This window comes from Solea solea, chromosome 15 (assembly GCF_958295425.1).
Source record: "Solea solea chromosome 15, fSolSol10.1, whole genome shotgun sequence".
Taxonomy (NCBI): Eukaryota; Metazoa; Chordata; class Actinopteri; order Pleuronectiformes; family Soleidae; genus Solea; species Solea solea.
The window spans coordinates 10,053,878-10,075,714 of record NC_081148.1 but is presented as its reverse complement, the minus strand read 5'-3'; the positions used below and the strand labels follow the sequence as shown (position 1 = coordinate 10,075,714).

Here is a 21,837-nt window from a genome sequence, read left to right as displayed (position 1 = left end):
ATTTGCCCGAGAAGGTGTGGGACTGTGCATATAGTTGAGTGTGGTGCAATACACCACATTCACCACAAGGTGACATCCTTGTGTGGTTTTTGTCTCCGCTCAAAAACCATGGTAAAAACTACAAGTCCCAGAATGAGGAAGGACGCTGGCGAACGGCTGCCTCGTTTAAGTTGTACAAATCGTCTGAGCGGTGCGACGGGGCGGTGATAGACGAGTTGTTTCAAAGCAGAACAGAGCAATCCCCCCTCTCGGGAGCACGCTGGTGTATTACAACAAACGCACCATCGTTGTGAACCAATGATAACTTACGACCTCACGATGAGCAAAATACAACGTTGGTTGTGAGGTTGTTGTCGTTAAGTTATCCTCTCCTGTATAGTTTGCAACATAACATGAAATAACGTAGTTTTGAAGACCAATGACGCCGTTAGACTCAGATGAGGATAGCCCGGAGCAGATGGAAGCCTATCGAAATGAACTGAGACGTACGTTCACGTTTTAAACAAGCTAATTAAGCTAACTTTACATTATGTGCAGCAGAAGGGCAAACAGCAGGGTGGTTGAACTGTTTGTGTGTCATTTATTCCCTTTAGAGTGAAGTCATTGATACTGTTGTTGTTGTTAAGAGGTTAAAGTAGTGTCACTGCCACCTGTCGCTGATTCCCCAGTGTGGCTGAAGATGAAAATTAGCTTAGCTATTGCTAATTATTATACAAACCACTATATGTTGCTGCTATTGATAGTCCTGCTGTGTCAACTTGAATTCCCCCGAAAGGGAAACTATTGCATACGGGTTTTTTTTATACTCAAGACATTCTAATATTGGTAAAGTATTGGTAAGGAAAATGCTACAGTAACTTTAAAGTGAAATACAAGTGTCATAGATGTAACACACGACTATAGTCAGTCTTGTCCAGAACCTATGGAAATTGTAGTTGATGTTATATCTTTAAGTTGATAATTTTTCTATTAAAAGTGTGAATATAAGACTTTTAATAAGACATTTCTTCTTTTAAAAACTGTACAGTCAAAATGTCTGATTTGCAATATGCTAGTAGTCAGAGATGTCCTGAATACAACCTGGTTAGTCCTGGTCAGAACCTATGGAAATTTTGGTTTTTATTACATCTGACAGTTAATATATTTTTCAATATGCAATCGTAGATATCAGTATCAATGAGATGGCTATGTGCAGAACACAACTGTTTCATTCTTATTCAAACCTTTAGAAAACTCTCTTTAAACAGTTGCTCAAAGTCCAGATATTAGGTCTCTGAAACAGTAGATTTTCACTATTTTTCCCATTCTCAAATGTACTTTTAAACGTGCACTCAGAGATATGGTCCTCTCAGTGTTTTATTTTGAAAACCAGATGTTGATGTCCTTACAAATCAGCTTGATGCATTGGATCACAGGTATTTTACTGTAAAAGCCTTTGTAAGGAGGTTGTTTAAATTCAGTGTCAGGTAGTTTGACTACGGCGAAACGAGTGTCAGGTAATTCACCGCAGTCTAAAAACATGGCTGGATTAATGTAAATGGATCCATGGGGTTGAACTTCGTTCCTGGGCCTCCAGAGACCCTTTTCAGTACAATGGAAGCTAAATGGAGCCCAGCCACAATTAATTTATTTACACATTATTATTTTATTATAACAATGGAAATGATTAATTCTTATATTATGAGTTGGAAATGCTGATTCAGCTTTTCCATTCATGTTTTATTGTTATTATTAACCATCACTATGTCCTTTTACATTTGTCATCTTATTTCAACATTAAATAAAAATAAGAAACTTTTTTTTACATTGTTTAAATATTTTTAGACATTTGCGAAATACTTCATTTGACTGCAAACCTTTTTTCCTCAGAGCTATTGAATTGAGAGGGCAGATCTAAGGCAGGCAGGGCAGACCATGCACAGATCAAAGGCAGCAGCTGGAGTTCTCCTTACTGAACGTAAAGAAATACTCGGACACGATGAGAAAACCCACAAATCCAAACTTCAAATTGTGGGGGAAAGCATATATTTTAGGTTCTACGCTAGTCTTTTCTAATTTTAAATTAAAGTATTTAACCTAAATCTAGCTGTAATGTGTCACAAAAAAAAGGAATGCAAGAGACTGAGGTGTGTGAGTGTGTTTGTATTGATTTCAGAGAGGGCCAACCAGAGTATTCAGCTGCTGAGCAGCACACTGGAACAGCTGAACCCTGATGGAGGAGAGGTGGAGGAGGTCGGAGTCAGTGACGGCAGGTTCTTTTCCCTTATTGCAGAGGAGGACAAGGCAACATGGAACCAAAAGACACATAGTGAAGCAGGTGACCCAGTGTTGAATTGTGTCACAGGTCTCTGACAGAGACTTAAACCATTATAGTGGAGACTTCCTTCCACATAATGCTGTCTGACTACACAAAGCTCCATTTATCCATCCATCTATCTTCTACTGCTTTATCCTTCGTTGGTCGTGGGGGGCTGTTCCAATATCAGCTGACATAGGGCGATAGGGTCACAGGGCCACATACATAGACAAACAACCACCCACTTTTGGGAAAGGCGCTTTATAAATCTAAGTTATTATGATTTTATTATTGTTATCACTCTCACACAACACAAAGCTCAAACTCACTGAATTTTTTGTAAAATCTCAGGTTTCAAAAAAACTCCACCTCTACACAAATGTCTGTCCCTATGGTACCCAAGTGGCCAAAGGTACCTTGAAAGGTGCTAAGCATGGTATGATATGAGATTATCATTATAATTCCTGAGCTCTCTCTTTCTTGCTGTCTGTGTTTGTGTCTGTGCTTGTTTTGCTGTCTTTTGGCATTGAAGTTAACCAGCTGAAGAGCCTCCTACTGAAGCAGTGCAAAGACATCCCTGCTTCGCTCTCTCCTTCAAAGAAACTGTCTCCACCCAAGGTAGAAAAATTAACATAATGGAAGGTTTTATTCCTTCCACTGTGTCATGCTTTGTATAATTTTAAAATGCTCTTCTTGTTAGAGAGTGCAACACGAGGGAAGGTCCACTTTGCCTGTCTTTCAGGATTTGGTCCCAGTGATTCACAACCAATCAGAATACATTCAGCACCTGGAGGCGGAGGTCAAACTCTGCAAGGTATGCACACAAATTAATGTGTGATTACATTTGCAGTCCTTTTTTACCTGTGGATAAGTTTTGATTACTTTTTGTGTATGTGTGTGTGAGTTCAGGAAGAGCTGCAGGAGCTGAAGCAGCGGGTCAGAGTGGTGGTGGTGGAGAATGAGAAGCTGCAATCAGATCTCAAATCCAAATCTGTGAATGAATCTCTGAAGGACTACACGATCCACAACTCCACGGTAGATTTGTGTTGTTTTAATCATGTAAAATGTACGAAGTAATGTCTTACCATCACCCATGTATGATGCGACCTACAATATGGAAGTATAGGCTAATACACGGGATATAATAAGGTAAATGACTGCTATTTATTATTTTTATAAAAGAAGAACCTTCGTATGTTGTTTCGTTCTTTCCCAGGCAGCTGGGCTTGTATTTTCCCATTATGATTTTTATAGCACTGTCAGTCTATTAACTATTACTGTCTGTCGCCTGACATTAATTTCTTGAAACATTGCTATAACACAAGTTTTGTCAGCCACGATAGCTGCTGTTTCACACAGTATTTCAAAGTGTAGGTTAACATCAACACGTCCCACATGCATTGCATGATTAATGTGTAAAGTAACTAAGCACAAATGTGTTAACACACTTAAACATTAACAGACAGTGACATTGTCCATGTAATTGACCATGGCAAGAGTGGTTCATCATCTGTTCTGATTTATTCCTCAGGTGAATGAGAGTCTGGCAGCCAAAGGCCACATTACCTCTAATATAGGCCACAGCATGCTGCAGAGAGCTGAACAAACCTCATGGAAAAATGAGCTGGTAGGGATTTTAGATCTGTGCTCTCTTTTCTTGTATAGTTACTATTCATTTCTCATGTTCCTCAATGTTATCTTCTGTGCCATATTAGTCTCGCCTGTAACAGGATTTTCTGTATTTCAATGCATTAATTTTTTGGGAAATCATATTATGTTGCCATTGTGTTATTTTAAGATATTATACGCTGCAGATTGGATTTCTAGCCTAATTAACCATTTCCAATTTTTGTCACAATGCTTCTGTAAATCTGTAATGTTTTTGTTCCTCAGGAACAATTGAAAGTGATTCACCAGGCCCAGGTTGAAAGTTTAGATGCCCAGGTCATCTCCCTAAGGTCAGTTTTCTCAAACTTTAGCTAAACCAGTGTAACTTGTGACTCACTCTTTGTTGTTGGTAAAGCATTAAAAGATCAGTAGCCATCTCCTGTCAGTCGTCTCTCTGGTTCTCAGTGTTTCAACATTTGCTCCCTCAACAGGAAGGATCTGTCAGTCAGTCAGAAAGAGTGTGAGGAGGTGAAGGTTCAGCTGAGACGCAAGGAAAAGCAAGCTGCCGATGCACGGAGATCTGATGGAGTTCCACGTGTGGCGGGGCTGTGTATTAAGTGTGCTCAACACGAAGCGGTATTGGCTGGGACTCACACCAATCAGCACGTCCAGGCCATTGACAGACTCACAAAGTAAGTGGCAACACAAACACAAGTACACTCTACTGTACTGTAGTGGATTAACTTTTCATTCTTGTACCCTGCATGTGTCTGTAAGAGATCCCTCGAATGCATGTGTGCAAAATCGGACACTGAGAGATGAGAATTATTCCACCCATATATTTTAATGCGGGTTGTGCATTTTACTGTCTGCTGGTCTTCCAGAGAGCGTGATGATTTATTGGTGGCTCTACATGCTTTGAGGACAAGTAAGCAGGAGGCGCAACAGAGAGAGTGGTCTTCTTGTCTCCAGGTCAAACAGGCTGTGGAGATGGCGGAAGTAGCACAGCTACAAAAAGCTAGGGTCAGAGAAACATATACACATCTTTCCAGCTTTGTTTGATTGTATTCTTTAAGCAGCTCCTTCATTGCCTTTTTAAAGTTGTGTTTTTTTCTCTGCCTGGTGTGGCTGTTAATCTTTGGAAAACCTGTTGTTTCTGATCGTATGCATGCAGGTGGAGGTGCAGTGTGAGCAGTTGTCCAGGGAACTGGCTCGACAGCGGGAACACTTGGAACGAGAGGCGCACGCTGTGCAGGGGAGGCTGGCTGAGGCCAGAGAGGAGGCTCGAGCAGAGGCCCGCAAACAGAAAGAGGAGCTAGCACATACAGTTAATCCTATTTATATAATTGTTTTGTCTGTATATAGAGAATGCAGGACTGAGACTGTTCTGTATTTAAGTAGTTTTAAAGTTCTGCCTGCCTTAACATACTGACACTTCATTGTTAGTACACAGACTGATAAAAAACCCAGGCAATACTTTGATTCTACAATTCATGAATGCGTTGTCAAAAGTATGACATATTTGTTAATTTCCTGTGTAGCACATATTATAAAATGCATATATATTACATATATACATTGTATTATTTGCTGTTAAGAATGAACACAGATATTATTTTCTAATGAAATCTCAATGGAAAATCTGTGTGCACCAGGTGTCCAGCCTCTCCCAGCGTGTTGCAGAATTAGAAGGGCAGCTTGACAGAGCTCACAGAGACAAAGGCTCGCTGACCAATCAGCTGGAAGATGCTCTTCAGAAGCTTTCCAGTCAAGAGCATGACAATACCAAGGTACAGTGTGTGCGGAAAGCATGAAGTCAACAGGTACTGCTGGAAATCAACGTAGCACCAAAGCTTCCCATCAATTTCATTTGATCAAGCTGATCTAGGAAATAGAGCCACAAAACTGCAATGGGCGTTTTAAATGATGCTTTACCAGTGTGTAAAAAAATGAAGGAACTGGGATAAAGAACACCAGTCGTACTTGGATGCAATTTGTGCCATGTATTTGTAGTACCTCTTGAAATCCACTGGGCGGAAGCAAAGTTTTATCTATGTCAGGATTTGTCTCTGGCTCTCCCTGTGGTATGAATAAACTCAACAGTGTTGAATAAATATGTTTTAATGCTTGGCTTGACCTGAAAGACTCTGGTTCAAGCATAGCATTTCAGCAAATGAAATACCATGCTGAAGTGTCGTAGAAACACAAACTACATATCAACTTAAGTTTCTATTGTTTTTATATGTTGTTTTTTGTCGAATGCTATCGATACATGATGGTGATAATGGTAAAACAACTGTTTGAATTTTAGTAAAATGAAAGAACAGATATGAAGTAATATTAGTAAATACTGTTTTAATCGGTCCTTGTCATCTGTAGATGTGTGTGGAGCTGCGATATCAGCTCAGTCGGGCCCAACTGAAAAAAGAGGAGGCAGAGAGAGAACTCAGAGAGCTCAACACCAAGACCAGCAGGCAGATGGAAAAAGCTGCACAGGTATGTCTGCGTTTAACTAGTGACTTTAATTTCATGTCATGAATCTCATTAAATCAGTAGATTTTAAGTCAACCAATCATCAAATAGATGAGTTCTTTATTTAGTAAGCGTTTTTCATTTTTGTGTAATTTACTCATTTGTTAGAAGCACAATCAAGAAAGCATACTTTGCACAAGGAACTGTTTGTCTCATCTGTATTAAAAATATCAACTGTGCAACACACAGAACTGAAAATGAACTGAAATGTTTAGAATTTCAGCTTATCAGTCTTCAAATCATTTGCTCATCAACCTTTACATCAGGTTGAAATCATCATTTGACATTGTGTATGAGGGCATAAGGGGGATTGTTGTGAAAGATTTCTTCACCTCCTTTTCCCTTTCTCTTTCCCTCTCTGTGGGACAGGAAGTGGAAAGGCTGAGCTCAGAGCTGGTTGGCTGTCAGCAGCATCTGGAGGCGGTCCAAAAGGACGGGAGCCAATGGCAGGCTGAAGTCCTGAGCCTAGCAGAACAACTGGCAAATGACCAGCGCCAACTGCACCTCACCAGGTAGTACCTAATCCTATTATACATGCCACATCTCATGCACACACACACACACAACACTCCCCTCTGCCCAGCTCCTGCCCAGATCCTGCCCAGATCAGCCCAGTCCAGTCCAGTTCAGTTCAGACCAGCACACCAACTGTACCGCACCAGGTAACGGCTAATCCTATTATACAAACCACACACACAAAAACACACATGCCTGCCGCTGTGCCATGGTCCCAGTACCAACTGGACCTCACCAGGTCACCTCTAATCCTGTTAAGCATGCCACAACATAATACAACACACACACACAAACACACTCTGCCCATTCTGTGCAACTAGGCCAGTGTCCAGCCCAGCAACAGCTCCAGCAGAGCCAAAATGGCGCCCAAGCCTTTCTTCTGTCCCTGGTGCACACACACACACACACACACACACACACACACACACACACACACAAACTATGACTGATGGTCACTGAGGAGCCTGGCCTTAGTGCCCCCGGCAAGTGAACTGTACCAGTTCTCATGGCGGGTGCTACTGGCTCCCTCCCCTGCACCTCAATCTTCTATCCCCTTTCTATTTTTACCATTTAACCCCTTATTTTATTGTCGTGCTTAATCACTCCATCCATTTCTAAATTTCATCCATACAATCATCTTTTTTACCAGCAGCTCTTTGTCTTCATCTCTGTTGCCGTCTTTCCTCACAGTCTGCATATAATCCCTTTTAGCATGCCTTCTTTTCCACTTTCCCTTTTCTTCTCCTCCCCTCCTGTATTCCCTTTTATCCTTCCCTTCCATTCTGTCATCCACTGGCTGCTGTTTTCTTCCACACCCATGCCAGCCACCCAGGACCTCTCTGTCACCCCCACTGCCCACAGCCAAGGTGTCTGTGATGGGCACAGATGTGGCAGTGGTGTCCTGTGGTGCTGAAGGCTGCGGGAGGCGAAGTTTGTTCACTGTACATGTGTGTGCGTATTATGTGAGTATTTCTTTGTGTTGTCAAATGTTGTGTTGTCCACTGCTGCTCCCGGCTCTTGTCTGTGTTTAAGTGGGTTTTGGGTTTTCTGTCAGCTGGCCAGCACGGAGACACTGGCTGCATGGCAGGATGATGCAAGGTGTGTGTTGTGTATGTGTGTGTTTTGCAGCCAGCTGTGGAGAATGACATGCATATTAATGTGGCAACATGATGACTTTGACCTGTACTAGAGGGGCCCCTGGACTGAACCATTTTAGTGCCACATGTGTGGGTGTATGTGCATGAGAGAGTTTATAGTTTTCTGTCCACAGATGCATACTAGATGTTTGACAGCTGTTGACTTGGCTGAGCATGTGGCGATTCAAATTCAATTTTGAATATTAGCAGGGAAAGCCACTTCTGATGCTGACTCAATGTGTCATTTCTTTTAGTAACGACTTGAGAAAAAGCACTGTCATATCATCACATTCAAAATCACATTTAGTGGTAGGAAATTGGAAATTCAAAAAGCAAGTTCGAAAATAATTGACAGAAACTGAGAACAACAGTATAACCATCATAACAACTACACATGATGTGTAAATGTAAAAAATGTGTTGAAGTAAGAAGTAAGATAACAGACATTGAACAGCTCATAAAGAGCAGCTGACATCGGGCAAAAGGCAGAGTGCACGCTAGACAGGTCACAAGTCCATTGCAGGGCCAACATAGAGAGAAGAACAACCACTCACTCACTCACTCACTCACTCACTCACTCACACCTACGGTCAATTCTGAGTGTCCAATTAACTCTGCATGTGGGAGAAAGCCCACACACATGGAGGAAGAACATGCAAACTGCATCTTTGTTATATATTCTGCAAAAGTGAGTTGTATTTAAAATTAGATTTACATAAGGAGAATGTTCAAGGGGATGCACATACTGGGAAGCGTAAAACTTTGGATATAGTAAACAACCCATTACAGTGTTTTTGTCTTTTAACCAAACAACACTTGTGTTAAAAAAAATGCAAAAATATTTCTTATGCTATTATTTTCACTATATTAGTTATGAAGTCTGATACATTTTTATCAGTCTTTTGCTTGTCATTTCTACTCTGCTTTGAATATTTCTGTAATCGTGAACATTAAGACTTGATTGTGCGATGGGTACTAAGGAAAATGAATAATTAATAAAGATGATGATTTTGTGTGTTCTTCCAGAACAGTTAAAGTTCTTTAGTGTATGGATTAATAGCTTTTTCAAACAGCCAGACTTTGAGGCCTGTTGTCACAGAGAGGGATGAGACTTGATGATTGTTAACTTAGGGAGATAATTGTGCACACTTTCAAACAATCTTTCCTCTAACAAAGCGATTCATAGCTGTGAACTATGTACAAAATTACAAGCAGAGCTTGAGAATTTCAAACTGTTCACCTCTGCACACCTCACCAATCACTTTGTGGATGGAAGAGGGTTTAGCTGGTGTTTGATCATCTGACAAGCACTTTGGCTTGAAGTGTACTGATGCCTTCACGTACATAAAATACATACAAATGACTGTTTCAGCTATTTGATATGGTGTTCATAACTACATAACTTGCATAGCACAGTGAATACTAAAACAGAAACATTGACTTCGGACACACTTCCATTGCAGTTTGTAATTTCTTCACAATATTAAGATGTTTTCTAAAACCTGCCCTTTCAATAGGAGCCCATCAAGTTTACCTGTCTACCTATTGATCTATTCATGTCTGTTAATATGAAATTAATAAATTATTAGTGTGAAACTAGTGAGAAATCGAGAATCAATCTCACACATTGTCTCTCTCCCTCTTTCTCTCTCTGTCCTTCTGTGGGCCCTCTAGGCTTATGCACAGCTGCATGTAGATTATTCATAGCTATATTTCTGTTTGACTTCTCTCGTTGTTGGTAGCCACAGAGCCATGCAAGAGTCTTTGTTGGACCAGTGTGTGTGACTGTGCTTCTGTGTGTGTGTGTGTTGTTACGGAGTAAGAGTGTAGGATTCACAGCCGCGAGCCTGGGTGTCATTTGGATGACCAGCCTTCGAAGGCAGCTCTTTGATTCTGTCTTTGCAACTTGCTCACTCCTCTCTTTCATTTTGTGCTCCTCTCGTGGCCCAAATGATCACAGGCCGTCTTCAAACAGGGGACATGAAGCACAGACAGCCTCCGTTTGATTTCTGATAGCCCTACCTTCCTTCCTGAGAAATGCATACGTAGACACACTCACACACATTTGTTTGTACAACTGAATGCTTGCAAATGTGCACACTGATACACACATCAGTCAACTCCACATGCCTACACACACGCACACACAGGCACACACAGGCACACACAGACACACACACAGATGCATGTGCGGCATCCATGGGTCCCATGGCGGCTGGTGCGCTGTTGTGTGCTCCAGGATTGGATCATCAGCCAGCTGTGTGTTGGACAGCTCAGGATCTGTCCTAATCCCTGCCACTCTGTTCACATTGCCACACACACACACACACACACACACTCCAGTCCCAGCCTCAGCCCAGCAGTGGGCTTTACTAAGTTTGTTTTGTTTGTTTGCTTCAGTCTTTCTTCACTTCTTCTCTTTCTTTTCTTCTTTCGCTCTCTGTCTCTGTCTCTCTACGATCAAAGATCCCAAAGGCCTCAGTGAATACTGCCCGGAGTAACTCCTGTTTCAAAACATGCCAGATAGGCATGTAAAGATAGAGATGTGTGTTTGCATGCATTAGTGAATTCATGGTTAGTTGAGATCTGTGTGCCTGCTTTGTGTTTGGGATGAGTCGAATCTCTGCGAAACCCCAAATCTTTCTTCACTTCTGTTATCCCCATGAAATCCGGCATCCATGTTTATGAAGGTGTTTGCCTAGAGATGTAGATGGACCCGAACCTGAAATGACTTGAGTGAAAAAGTTTAACTTTCCGTCACTTTCTTAGAGAGGGACTCATAAATATGTATTCCTGAACCAGCAATGTCTGACCATGACTGTTCATATAATTTCATGTACGTTAGTCAGTCATGAATGGCAGAGTTTTCAGCCAAAAGTAGTGAATTTGATCAGGAGGAGGTGTGGCTGTGTGTTTATGATGACTGAAGCTTCTTGGATGTAGAAGGAGAATGTGGACGCCATTGAAATGCAGTTCCTGTCGGCCTGGAAAACATGTGGAAAGCTGATGGATATAAGGTGACAGGACCTTCCCAGCAAGGACAAGAACTGCTGACCATGGCTACTATTAGGCAGTGGAGGTCTTGGACCTACACATGGTTTAAGGTGGATGACTTCACCAACCTCTTCCTCAGGCTACATCCATACTACATTTTCATTACCAGTTCAGACAGGTTTTTCAGCTCATCAAAAGTAATCTGCATCCATAGAAACACAACTAGAAACATACTGTATATCGTGTGGCTGTTCAGGTGCACTGGGCATGCATGCTACTACTGATGAGTTACTACAATGGTGAAAAGTAGGAGCAAGAATTTATATTATTTGAACAATGACATGGTGAAACGGTAACTGAAGTGTTAATTGTCGGTGGAACTTTTCATTCACAGTTGTTCAAAGCTGGTAGTTGAGCTGTGGTTGATCCATTTAGGAAGGGAATTCGAATAAATATGTCATCTCTTTCATAATTCTCTGTTTTTGCCCATCAATACTAAAACACAGCTCTGGAGTTTTCCAACAAAAATTGAGCCGGCAGCGTTTTAAACTTCTCCATTTTATGGGGTTCTAATGCGCTGGGGTATTGTGGACAGCAAGTGTGTCCGGAGAGATCGCAAAAGATTCTGAGATGGTCAGAAAACTCAACGGTGACAAATTAGAGGAGCTTAAAAGGACAAAGGGATGAGTTCAGCCAACACTGCTCCTTAATGAACAAAGCCAGCTGAATTGGTGTACAGTAGGTATAGAATGAGCGCACCTGTTTAGCTGAGAAGACAACTAAGCCCCCATCATTGAACAAAACAAATATTGAACAGTTTTCTAAGACCTCTTCTTTCCACTTTGACATGGCAGTATATTTTTAACAATTGCAGAGCAATGAATAAGATTAGAGCAGTTCAGATAGATCTAAAGTTGTACATTTGTATATTAGAAATTGAAATCATGTTGATTAGATCCAGATTCCTTACTTCCATTAAATATTGTTTCACCACAGTTGAAGGACAAAGAGACTAGGTGTAAACACAGCACTATTACGTAATGAAATAGGTACAACATTTAGAGAAAATGGTATGAGATACGGGATGAAGTGTATTGGTCAATATTAATCAAGTGATGACTGAGTTTTAATGTCAAACTTATAATTGTGACCCTGAATCAAGGAGATAAATGATAGCAAGCTGAGATATTCTGTTGTCTGACACAGCTCCAGGACCAACTGCTGTGACTCTTATACACAAAGTTCCCCAAACTCTATTAAACATGTCACGCTGCTGCACCTTTACTTAGTTCACTCTCCTTTTTTTCTCCCCCCACTCAGTTATACATTGTGATACCAAGGTCTGGAAAGGCGTTGAACAAAACTGTGTGTGTGAGAGAGGGCGGAGAAGTGTAAATGAGGAAGGTGAGGCAGCAGATGCCACGTCCTGCCAGAGGCTCGCTTTGAGCAGCGAGTGAAATCTGGGCGCGACAAAACTGCTGCAAACCAACTCGGCGGGAGGCCCTTGTCCAATCACGGCCCAGAATAAAAGGGCCGGGGCGCCACGCAGGCTGCAGTCGCTCAGGAGAGGTGGGGGCCATAATGAACCTTCAAGTGCTGCCAGCAAGCACACATGCACTTGAACGCATCATCTTTCTTTCTACCTGGCACTAACAGTGCCTCACCACTGTCAACACACACATGCTCGCACACAACCTCTATAGCAACTGTGTGTGTGTGTGTGTGTGTGTGTGTGTGTGCACGAGCGTGCATGCGGGTGGTGTGTAGTCCCGAACACATGCTATAAGTGTCCTGTGTGTGTGTGTGTGTGTGTCTGTGTGTTGACTCATTTGTCAGTGTGCAATTAGATGAGTTTGTATGCACGGCTTTGTGCTAATGTTAAGTGTTGATACCTTTGGGCTACACCTGTGTCTCTGAAGTTTGATGTGTGTCTGTGTGACAGCAGTGGGGCAGAGCTAGGTATGAGGCTTGCTGTGTGTTTTCATGTGTGTTTGTGTGCGCGCATGCTTGTCTGGTCGGCAGCCATGTTGTTGGGTAGCAGATGGCACCATGGTTGGCAGGGGAGGGGCTGCTTAGCACAACTAATCAGACAGTTACGGATAGGGCAGCTGGGAGGGCCGTCGGCCAGCCGTGTGTGTGTGTGTGTGTGTGTGTGTGTGTGTGTATGTGTATCTGTATCACAGTGCCATGATGTTGACAGTGGTGGGCCCGTTGGCCCGGTGACGAGACCTTGCCGCGTTCTTCTCTCCTCGCTGTTGGAGTACCCTCTCTCTAATCCTGCCTTCTCACCTCTCTTTTTCTTGCACTCTTGTTGTCTCTCTGTTGAAATCTGTAGACCTACTTGATCTTTTTTCTTTCAGTTTCTTTGACACTTTGTTTCTTTTTGTCACACTGTCTTACATGCTGTTGCATGTTTCCTCTGCATCTTGTCTCTGGTCTTTAATTGTATTTGTAATTGTCTTCATTTGTAGTTTTGTCAAGCTGCAGGAACATTCTCTCAATGTCAACCTAAAAAAACCCTCTTATTTTCATAGATTGAACATATTTTGATAAATTAAAAATGTTGACATGTCAGGTCTTCAGCTATAGTTTTCACTCTGTGTTAGTGCATTAAGTATAAAACATCTGAGAGCTAGTTAGATAGTTGTCACATTTAATGATCCTTATCTTCTGCGTTACTTTTCCAGTTTACATTCAGAGTTTAGCATTGAAACAGCTCATACACATTTTAATATTCATTTTGAGTTAGATGCGTCCGAAATGTATATTATTTTGGTGGAAACTGTAACACGCACACCCAACAATCTCCTTTCTTCCTTGTTCCCCCTTGTCATCTCACCTTGTGTCCCTTTTTCTCTTGTCACTTTTCTTGCCCTGGTATCATAGGTCGATGGCTATAGCTCCACATCTACATCAGTCTCTTTCAGAGGATTAATGGTACCACAAGCCTCTATCAACACATAAAGTCAAACTCTATAATTGCATCAACTAATTTGTTTGAGACGTATAAAGGTTAAAATGTGAGAGCTGTAAATTCAGTAGTGGAAAATCATGCACTATAAGTTGTAGCATTATTAAGCCGAGCTGTAATCTGGCCATCCTGGGGGCCCGGGAATGGATGGAATAGACAGATCGCTTACTGGGAGACCTCAGGCAAGATGGAGGCAAATCTGTCGGCTACAACTGTTGTCACCTCAGCCAAGTGTGCCCTGGGACACTGGCCTAGATACACACACTACGGCTGGAGGACAGAGAATGAAAGGGAGTGCACCAGCCTTTTGTCAAAAAAATGTGTGTGTAAAACTATATGGATATTAGGGAAAGGGGGCATGACCTTCCCAGCAGGGACAAAAACTGCTGACCTTGGCTACTATTAGGCAGTAGAGATATAGAACCTACATGGGACAAATATGCATCAAGGATGATGACTTTAACAGCTTCTTCCTCAGACTACATCCATACCACTATGTGATAAGTGATCAAGTCCAGACAAGAGTTTCAGGTCTGTATTAAAAGTAATCTGGATCCCGTACACTCACATAAAAACTTTTATCACATGGCCATACACTGGACATGCATGTGCCAGTGTAACCAGGAAACTGACTCTCTGCAGGTGTTTGCTTTGTTTCAGAAAGTATTACTAATGAGTAACAATAATCGTGAAAATTAGGTGTAAGAATTTCTTTTATTTGACTGATGATGAGGTGAAATAGAAGTGTTAGTGTTAAGTGTTAATGAAGCGTATAATTTATAATTGCTCAAAGTTGATAGCCGAGTTGTGGCTCCGGTAATGTGGGTACCTACCTCATCATTTTCACATGTTTACTCAACCATACTAAAATGCAGCCTTGGAGTCCATCCATCCATCCATCCATCCATCCATCTTTCCGTCCATCCATCCATCAATGTTGGTGTTTTCTTGACTTCTCTCTGTTCACATACATGCAGAAAATCACTTTTTTCAAACTATGTATATCTGATCATAGTAAGTTGCTCATAATGCTCCAAAAATCCTGGTCAGGAGTTCACTAAGTGTTTTCTACATTTTAGCGTTGTTTTGTCGCTGTGTTGTGGGTACAGTGTACATGGATCTTGTGTTCCCTGAATGAAGAGTGTGTATATATGTACATGTATTTGTTACCTATTTAGGACCTTTTCTGGCATGTACACTGTCCTTGTCAGGACCAGTTGTTACGTTTAGGTATTAACTGCTTATGGTTAAAGTTATGGAAAATGCTTTATTTAGTTTGTCCAAATGAATGGAAGTCCATGCAGTTTCCTACGACTAATAGCTGCACCGACCATCTGTGTGTGTGTGTGTGTGTTTGTCATCTGCTCAACTTCGTGCTTTCACACAAACTCAAAGTTGAACATAGCACCATCAGGGATTTCACAACTGCCCAGTAGGCAGAGCTTTCATCCAACATGACAGAGCCTCTCTTTGCTCTTCTTTTCCTCTCATTTCTGTTTTTACCTCAGTCTCTCTCGTTTTAACTGATTGATCTATTCTTTTATCATTTTATCCTCATCTTTGTTATACTTTATATTGCTGTTCTTTGCTCTCTCTTTTTTCTCTTGTCCTCAATCCGTCTCTTTCTCTTTGTTGCCCTTTGTGGCCACATCAGTGCCAGACAGTGCCACGTAGTTTCCCAGGGCAATGTCCCCATCTGCAGACGTTATCATGATGAGCAGGAGAATAATGCTGTAATCCTGGAGCAAGGTAACATTGGATGCTCTGAAAGATGTGGAAGGAGGGAAACTGGGAGAGAAGAGAGTAATGACAAGTTTAAATGGGTATTATACAAGGGAAGGTGTTCACACGAGAGGCACCTGACACTGGGTGAAAGTCACTGCCATCAGCCATTGAAGGAATGCATTCCATGAAATCCATTAATGTTCGAGGAACATTAATGGATTTCATGGAATGCATGAACGTTTCTTGCTTCGTTTGTGTTTCATGACATCTGAGAGAAACCTAGTTTCCAGTGTAATGTAAAGTATGATAAAACTGGGAAACAAAGTCCTCCTTCTAAATATGTGGGGCTGAACTGCTAATTTTACCATTTGTTAATATCCATTCACATTGTAAAATTACCAAAAATGTGTTTATGCATGCAGATTAATGGTTCATACCAAAAAAGTTATTTTTATTTATCTTTTTTTATTTAATCTTTCGTATACTGCAAGACTGGTATATGAAAAAATGGAACATGGTGCAAAACACTGTTCAACACATGCTTCAGGCTTAGCTAAAGAAGTAACTGTGGTAGTAATTGCAGGAATGATCCGTTTACTCCACCACTTTAGAAGAAAACACGTCTGAGAGAACCAAGAGTGTATGTAGTTAAATTAACAGACACACGCACTCTCCGCCACTCTCTCTCTCTCTCTCTCTCTCTCTCTCTCTCTCTCTCTCTCTCTCTCCCCCTCTCCTCTCTCGCTGGAGCACTCACTCATGCATAAAAAAATGGGTTAGGGCAACATTTTGAAAAATACACTGATATACATTTTTGTTCATACTGGCCAGCACAAATACAAATTTGCATTGTTTGAAAATAGATTAATACGATGCATTGACATGAGTCTATTTGACAGAAGGAGGTAAGAATGGAAACATGGAAGGCAGAAAATGATGCAAGTTTTTTTTTTCTACAAGTGAGTGGAAGGTGTAGATAAGGCAGAGGGCAGGAGAAAAGCTGTGTATGTAAGATCACATGCCTAGGGAGGATGGCCCATACATCAGTACAGAGAAATAAAGATTTGTAGAAATAAGGCAATAATAGAGAAGTTTACTGAAGTTTATTTAGGAGGATAAGGAGAGCGAGGTGGAGCATGTTCTTTCCTGCCAGTTGCCCCTGGGTTTATAAGCGTGTGTTAATGTGTGTATGTGTTGTGTGGGTTTGGAACATTAGGTCTCAGGTGTGAATTGAATTCCGTTTGTGCTCACATGAGGAAAGAACACACAATGTGGTGCAAAGTTTCAGTGAGCAAATGTGTCTTTTACCTGTCTTTAATGGTTTGGCTTTTATTCTTTTCGTTTTCAAATATATATTATACTGTATTTGTTAATATTCTTATTTAAAAGCATGCCTAGACTGTGTTATGTATTATACTCTTGATCAGAAAATTAATTTACCTTGTTGGCTAAAACTGATGTGACCCCCAGCTCTACCACATATGGTTCCCATAGCTATTTCTGTAGGGCACAGATTTGACACTGATGATGAGTCCTGGGTTTTTGGTCTGGGTCAGTGGGGGAGCATATTGTACGTATGTTGTGTGTTTATTTTTAAAAATCACAGATGCCAGCGCTGCCAGTCCGCTGTGTTCTTGTGTTCAGACCACCAATCATCTGCACCAATTAAAACTCAAAACTTCTTTTGCTCTGTTTTCTGTGCAGATAGATGATGACAGAGGCCACTCTGCAGCTAATTACTTCAATCTAGAGCCGGGTTTTTCTCTGAGGGAATGTGTGCTGTAGCAGCAAATGTTGTTTCTGTGAGGGTCATGTGTATTTATAACTGTCTGTTTATCTACATTAATTCATATGCATGAGATTGCATGAGTTTCTCATATGTGTATATTTCAAGTGTATTTATGTTTCGGTGAGTACGGGTATATCAAATTTCTTTGCTAATTTAACATTTGCAGTGTCTGCCTTTCAGCCACGATTGCTGACCTTGGTGGTGGGGGCTTTAGTGCTCCTTGAAGAAGAAAAGAGGCTTGGGCTGCCCGCTGTAAACAAAGTTGACTTGCCGACAGATGGATTGAATGACAGAGAGGCTAGCTGAGCCAGGAACGGGCCTGGCAGCATCGCACTGAGCTGGGAGAGCGAGAGAGGGAGAGAGAGAGAGAGAGATAGAGCGATAGGGGGTGGGGGGTGGATGGAAGAGAGAAGAGGTGGCCAACAGGAGAGGAGGTGTGAACAGGTGCAGGGCCGCTGAAGGAAGAACCAGCAGATGGAGAGAGACACAGCCAGTTTAGTTACAGGGAAAAAAAAGGGTGGGAGGGAAAAGTGGAGGGAGGAGGGAGCTATGGAAACAGCAGAAAAAGATTGGAGCAGAGATGAGAGCACTCTGTATGGATAGATGGACAGATAGATAGAAATATGGACTGGGCAGAGAGTAAACAAGTGGTGAGGTTACATCAGACTGTCTCTGCATTTGATGTGATTGTTTCATAAAAAGCCATGAGAGATGAAGGGAGGGGTGTTGGGAGAAAAATGATGCGAGCGGAGTGATTGACAGACTGATTAAACCTCGGGTGATTACATCAAGCTGCGGTTTAATAAAAATGTGCAAAAACACATTGAGGTGCGTGAGAGAAAATTGGGTGACACTGTGCATCATCTGCTTAGTAAACAATTCAGATGTTTATTGTATGCAGCGCAGCAAATGTTTAATATGTCACTTTGTTTTTTTTGTCTGTGGGGCACCCATCTATTGTTGGCAGTGTTGGTTAGACAGGCCTACACAAGGCCACTGTCTCACACACATAAACAAGGAAACAGGCACATAAGCGGAGATCATCTTTGTAGTTGTGCAAATCAAACTGTTGAATATTAATGTGGTCTGATTGATGCAGTCTATCATAAATAGCTGTGGATCTGCTGGAATTCCTCCACAGAAATGAATCATCATAAGTGTCACCATTTTGAGCAGTTGAGATATGAGCAAATAGCCAGTAGTTGTAATTTTATAGTATAGTATCCGTTCATTTCAATAAAATTGCATCAACACCAAGTCTTAGTATGTAATAATTTGAATGTTGTGTAATCAACTGGATTTGAAATATAAGAAATATAAAATCACATATTTGAATGGATCAGTATCTAAAACAAAATGAATACAGAGGCTATTAATTCTTTTATTTCTGTTGAAATACAGCCTATTTACAAGCAGTCAGTGATGTGTCAGCTCATACACAAATCATATATGTCACTTTTATATACAGTACATTTTTAGACTGATGGAAGCAAACACTGTCCCGGTACTAATAACAGACAGTGTTATTTATCTCTCCATTGCCACAACTCATGATCCAGCGATCGCCACTGTCTTACAATCTGTCTTCTTTACAGCCAACAAAGTTTGTGTTTGTCTGTCTGCGCTATAGACTGAGTTTGCAATCTGTTCACCTGTATGCTAATTTTACATCTGTTATTTTGCAGCACAGGATCATTGCAGAGCACAAATATGAATATGTACTGATTTCTGGAATTTCTCTCCTTTGATTATGATTGGTTTTTTTTATAGAATGTGTAGGTTTTTTTCTTCTTTTTCTCTTTTCCTTGGTTTTCGTAACTGAATACCTGCCAAAAATAACTTAGGTTTAAGAACTTTATGAATCATGTCAAAAACCTTTTAGTTTAAACTTATGCAAATACTTATCTTTTACTACTTTTTTGTGTGTGTTGAAGAGACATGTCTGACTTCAGCAAGTGTGTATGAGTTCGGGTGAAACTATTTACTGGGAGAGAATATCATCTTTTTTTACTTAAGTCCAAACAGCAGTCAGTGGTGTTGGTGTTTGCAAATGTCTTCTATTCCTCCAAGTCCACCGTCTGACTCCAATTTGTGCTCATTCTCTGATAAACCGCGGCATTTGGTGGTTCTGGCATGGGATGTCGGCTGCACCATGGGGTGCTGCAAACTCTGCGCTTGGTCAGGCCCTGGCACCCCACATCTAATGGGCAACAGCTTGAATAGTGCCCACTTAGGCAGGCAGTGTGGTCTGGACCCCCTCTTCTTCCTCACCACTCCAGCCAGCCAGCTAGCCAGCTATCGCCTCTGCCACCTCCCACTTACCCAGCAGCCACTGTACCTGGCCGCAGCCCCAGAGCCATTCCAGCCCACCTTAGGCCCCTGGCCCACGCAGCTCTCGCCATACTTATCAAGCTGTCCTACAGCGCATCAGGCCAGGCATATACAAACAGGCCCAGCTATCCTCTAACTGAATATTCAGTCTATTGCCTCCTAGGCCCAAACAAGAGTTCCTGCCACAGGCAGCAACCCAGGGCCCATTCACCAATTAGCTGTAAAGCAGATTATTGTCCATGGAGAATGATCCAGCTCTAGCCCCACATATTCAGCCTCTGCTCTATCTGCCACCCTTAACACTTGCTCCAGGGCTGGGCTCTCCTCCGATTTCTCTCCTTTGCTTTATCGTTTTTGTTTTATTTGACGGGGGTTCATCAGCGGCCATTTTGTGGGCACATTTTTACAAGTAAATGTGTTGATTTTGATTGTGAGTACAAAATGGCAGCAAGGGAAATAACCACATGACAGCCTGTATTACTAGCTTCAGTTGTATATGCAATGAGACTGTTATAAACTTTTATGAAGTTTCAGGCCTGCTGTGGGTTGCTCCACTCTCACCCGGAAACAATTATTAAGTTGTTCGTTAGTTCAGAAGATCAGCAAGACCAAACAGATGCCAAAAACACGTAGCTCTCTGTCTTTTTGTTTTTCTGTCTTATTTTGCTTTTTATCACCATTATCCTTTTCCTCACCATTGGTGACTGCTGGAACTTTCTGGCGGTCTGTCTGATGCTAATTGGTGGGTAAACAGGTCTGGTGTGAGCCGCCTCCACCCACCCAGTTACACACAAATACACACACATAGACATACACAAATATACACGGCCCCCTGGAACCTCTTGCAGGACCAAATGGCTGGCAACGCCTGCCCGCCATCTCCCGCTGAGCCCTGGTGTGCGCTTTGGTGGCTCAGGCTGCTGTTCAAGCCCAGCGGGGGTTCATTCACTCACGCACACATACGCATACAGACACACACTGTCTCCTTGTGTCCCCTGCACACCCGCCACCCGCTTTCACACCCCAGACAGCAGGACAGCAGGAGAACACACACACACGAAGGAACAGACAGACGCGGTCACTTTAGAGATGCAGGCCAAGCACTGCAGGGGAGAAAAGTTTTCACTTAAACTGGAGAATTCTCTCTTCATTAGCGCCTTTGGACTTCAGGAAGAGTTCTGTTTATTTGTTCAATTTTCCTGTCTTTGTAGTTCTTCTCTTCTTTCCGTCTTTGTCTGTTCCTCTGTTGTTTGGATACGTTTGGACTCAGTTGTGTTGGAAAGTTTGGAGTACAGGAGTGAAATGCTGTGTTATTCAAAGGCAACAGGGATAAAATCCTTAGCCATCGTCTTACCTGCTCAATTTTGATTTTGAGATGAATGATAGTGGAGATTAAAGATATTTAATTGTTACCATACTATGTCAGCGGTGGGGTTTAAAACATGATCTTCCCAAGAAGAAATCACTTGTAAATAGCCAATGTTAAAGTACGTGATTTCATTCGTTTATAATGTGAATTATGTGGATAGAATATGTGGAGTAAATGCAGAGGATCACAAGTTAATCAACATCATCTTATTTTTATGGAGTCCCGTTTAAAACTTAACCGTCCATGTTCATTCAGTCAGAATCTGGACTGACCTGTATAACAGAGTGCGTGTGTATTTGTGTATGTGCTTGTGTGTGTGTGTGTGTGTGTGTGTGTGTGTTTTGCTGCATTATGACTCAGTGGTCTTCAAGCTGACGGTGGCCAAACACTTCTACCCTTCTACCCCCTGAGTCTCTCCTGTCATTGTCTTTTCCGTCCTCTTGTCCATTCTCTTGTCCTACCATCCATGTTCATCCCTCAGTTATTTTTCACACTACCTGTCTCCTTCACGAAAAAATCAACTTTTCTCTTTCTTGTGCAAGAAACAGTTGTAAGTGTAATGGAATTTAT

At 41.7% G+C, this 21,837-nt stretch overlaps 1 protein-coding gene across 3 annotated transcripts in view; it reads left to right on the top strand.

Annotated features, from left to right (window-relative positions):
- The first annotated feature begins 286 nt into the window (after positions 1–286).
- sdccag8 (SHH signaling and ciliogenesis regulator sdccag8) overlaps positions 287–21,837 on the top strand; it is a 42,133-nt gene continuing 20,582 nt past the window's right edge. The window contains exons 1-14 of one of the 3 annotated variants that reach the window (XM_058651256.1): positions 301–485; positions 1,870–1,957; positions 2,156–2,317; positions 2,829–2,914; positions 2,997–3,110; positions 3,206–3,331; positions 3,828–3,923; positions 4,190–4,254; positions 4,396–4,596; positions 4,789–4,927; positions 5,079–5,231; positions 5,560–5,694; positions 6,284–6,400; positions 6,806–6,948. In XM_058651256.1, coding sequence (XP_058507239.1) covers positions 1,915–1,957; positions 2,156–2,317; positions 2,829–2,914; positions 2,997–3,110; positions 3,206–3,331; positions 3,828–3,923; positions 4,190–4,254; positions 4,396–4,596; positions 4,789–4,927; positions 5,079–5,231; positions 5,560–5,694; positions 6,284–6,400; positions 6,806–6,948 — 1,580 coding nt within the window. In that variant the 5' untranslated portion in view covers positions 301–485; positions 1,870–1,914. Of the gene's footprint in view, positions 486–1,869; positions 1,958–2,155; positions 2,318–2,828; positions 2,915–2,996; positions 3,111–3,205; positions 3,332–3,827; positions 3,924–4,189; positions 4,255–4,395; positions 4,597–4,788; positions 4,928–5,078; positions 5,232–5,559; positions 5,695–6,283; positions 6,401–6,805; positions 6,949–21,837 lie in introns of all 3 variants that reach the window. The other 2 variants (XM_058651257.1, XM_058651255.1) reach the window with 2 other exon arrangements.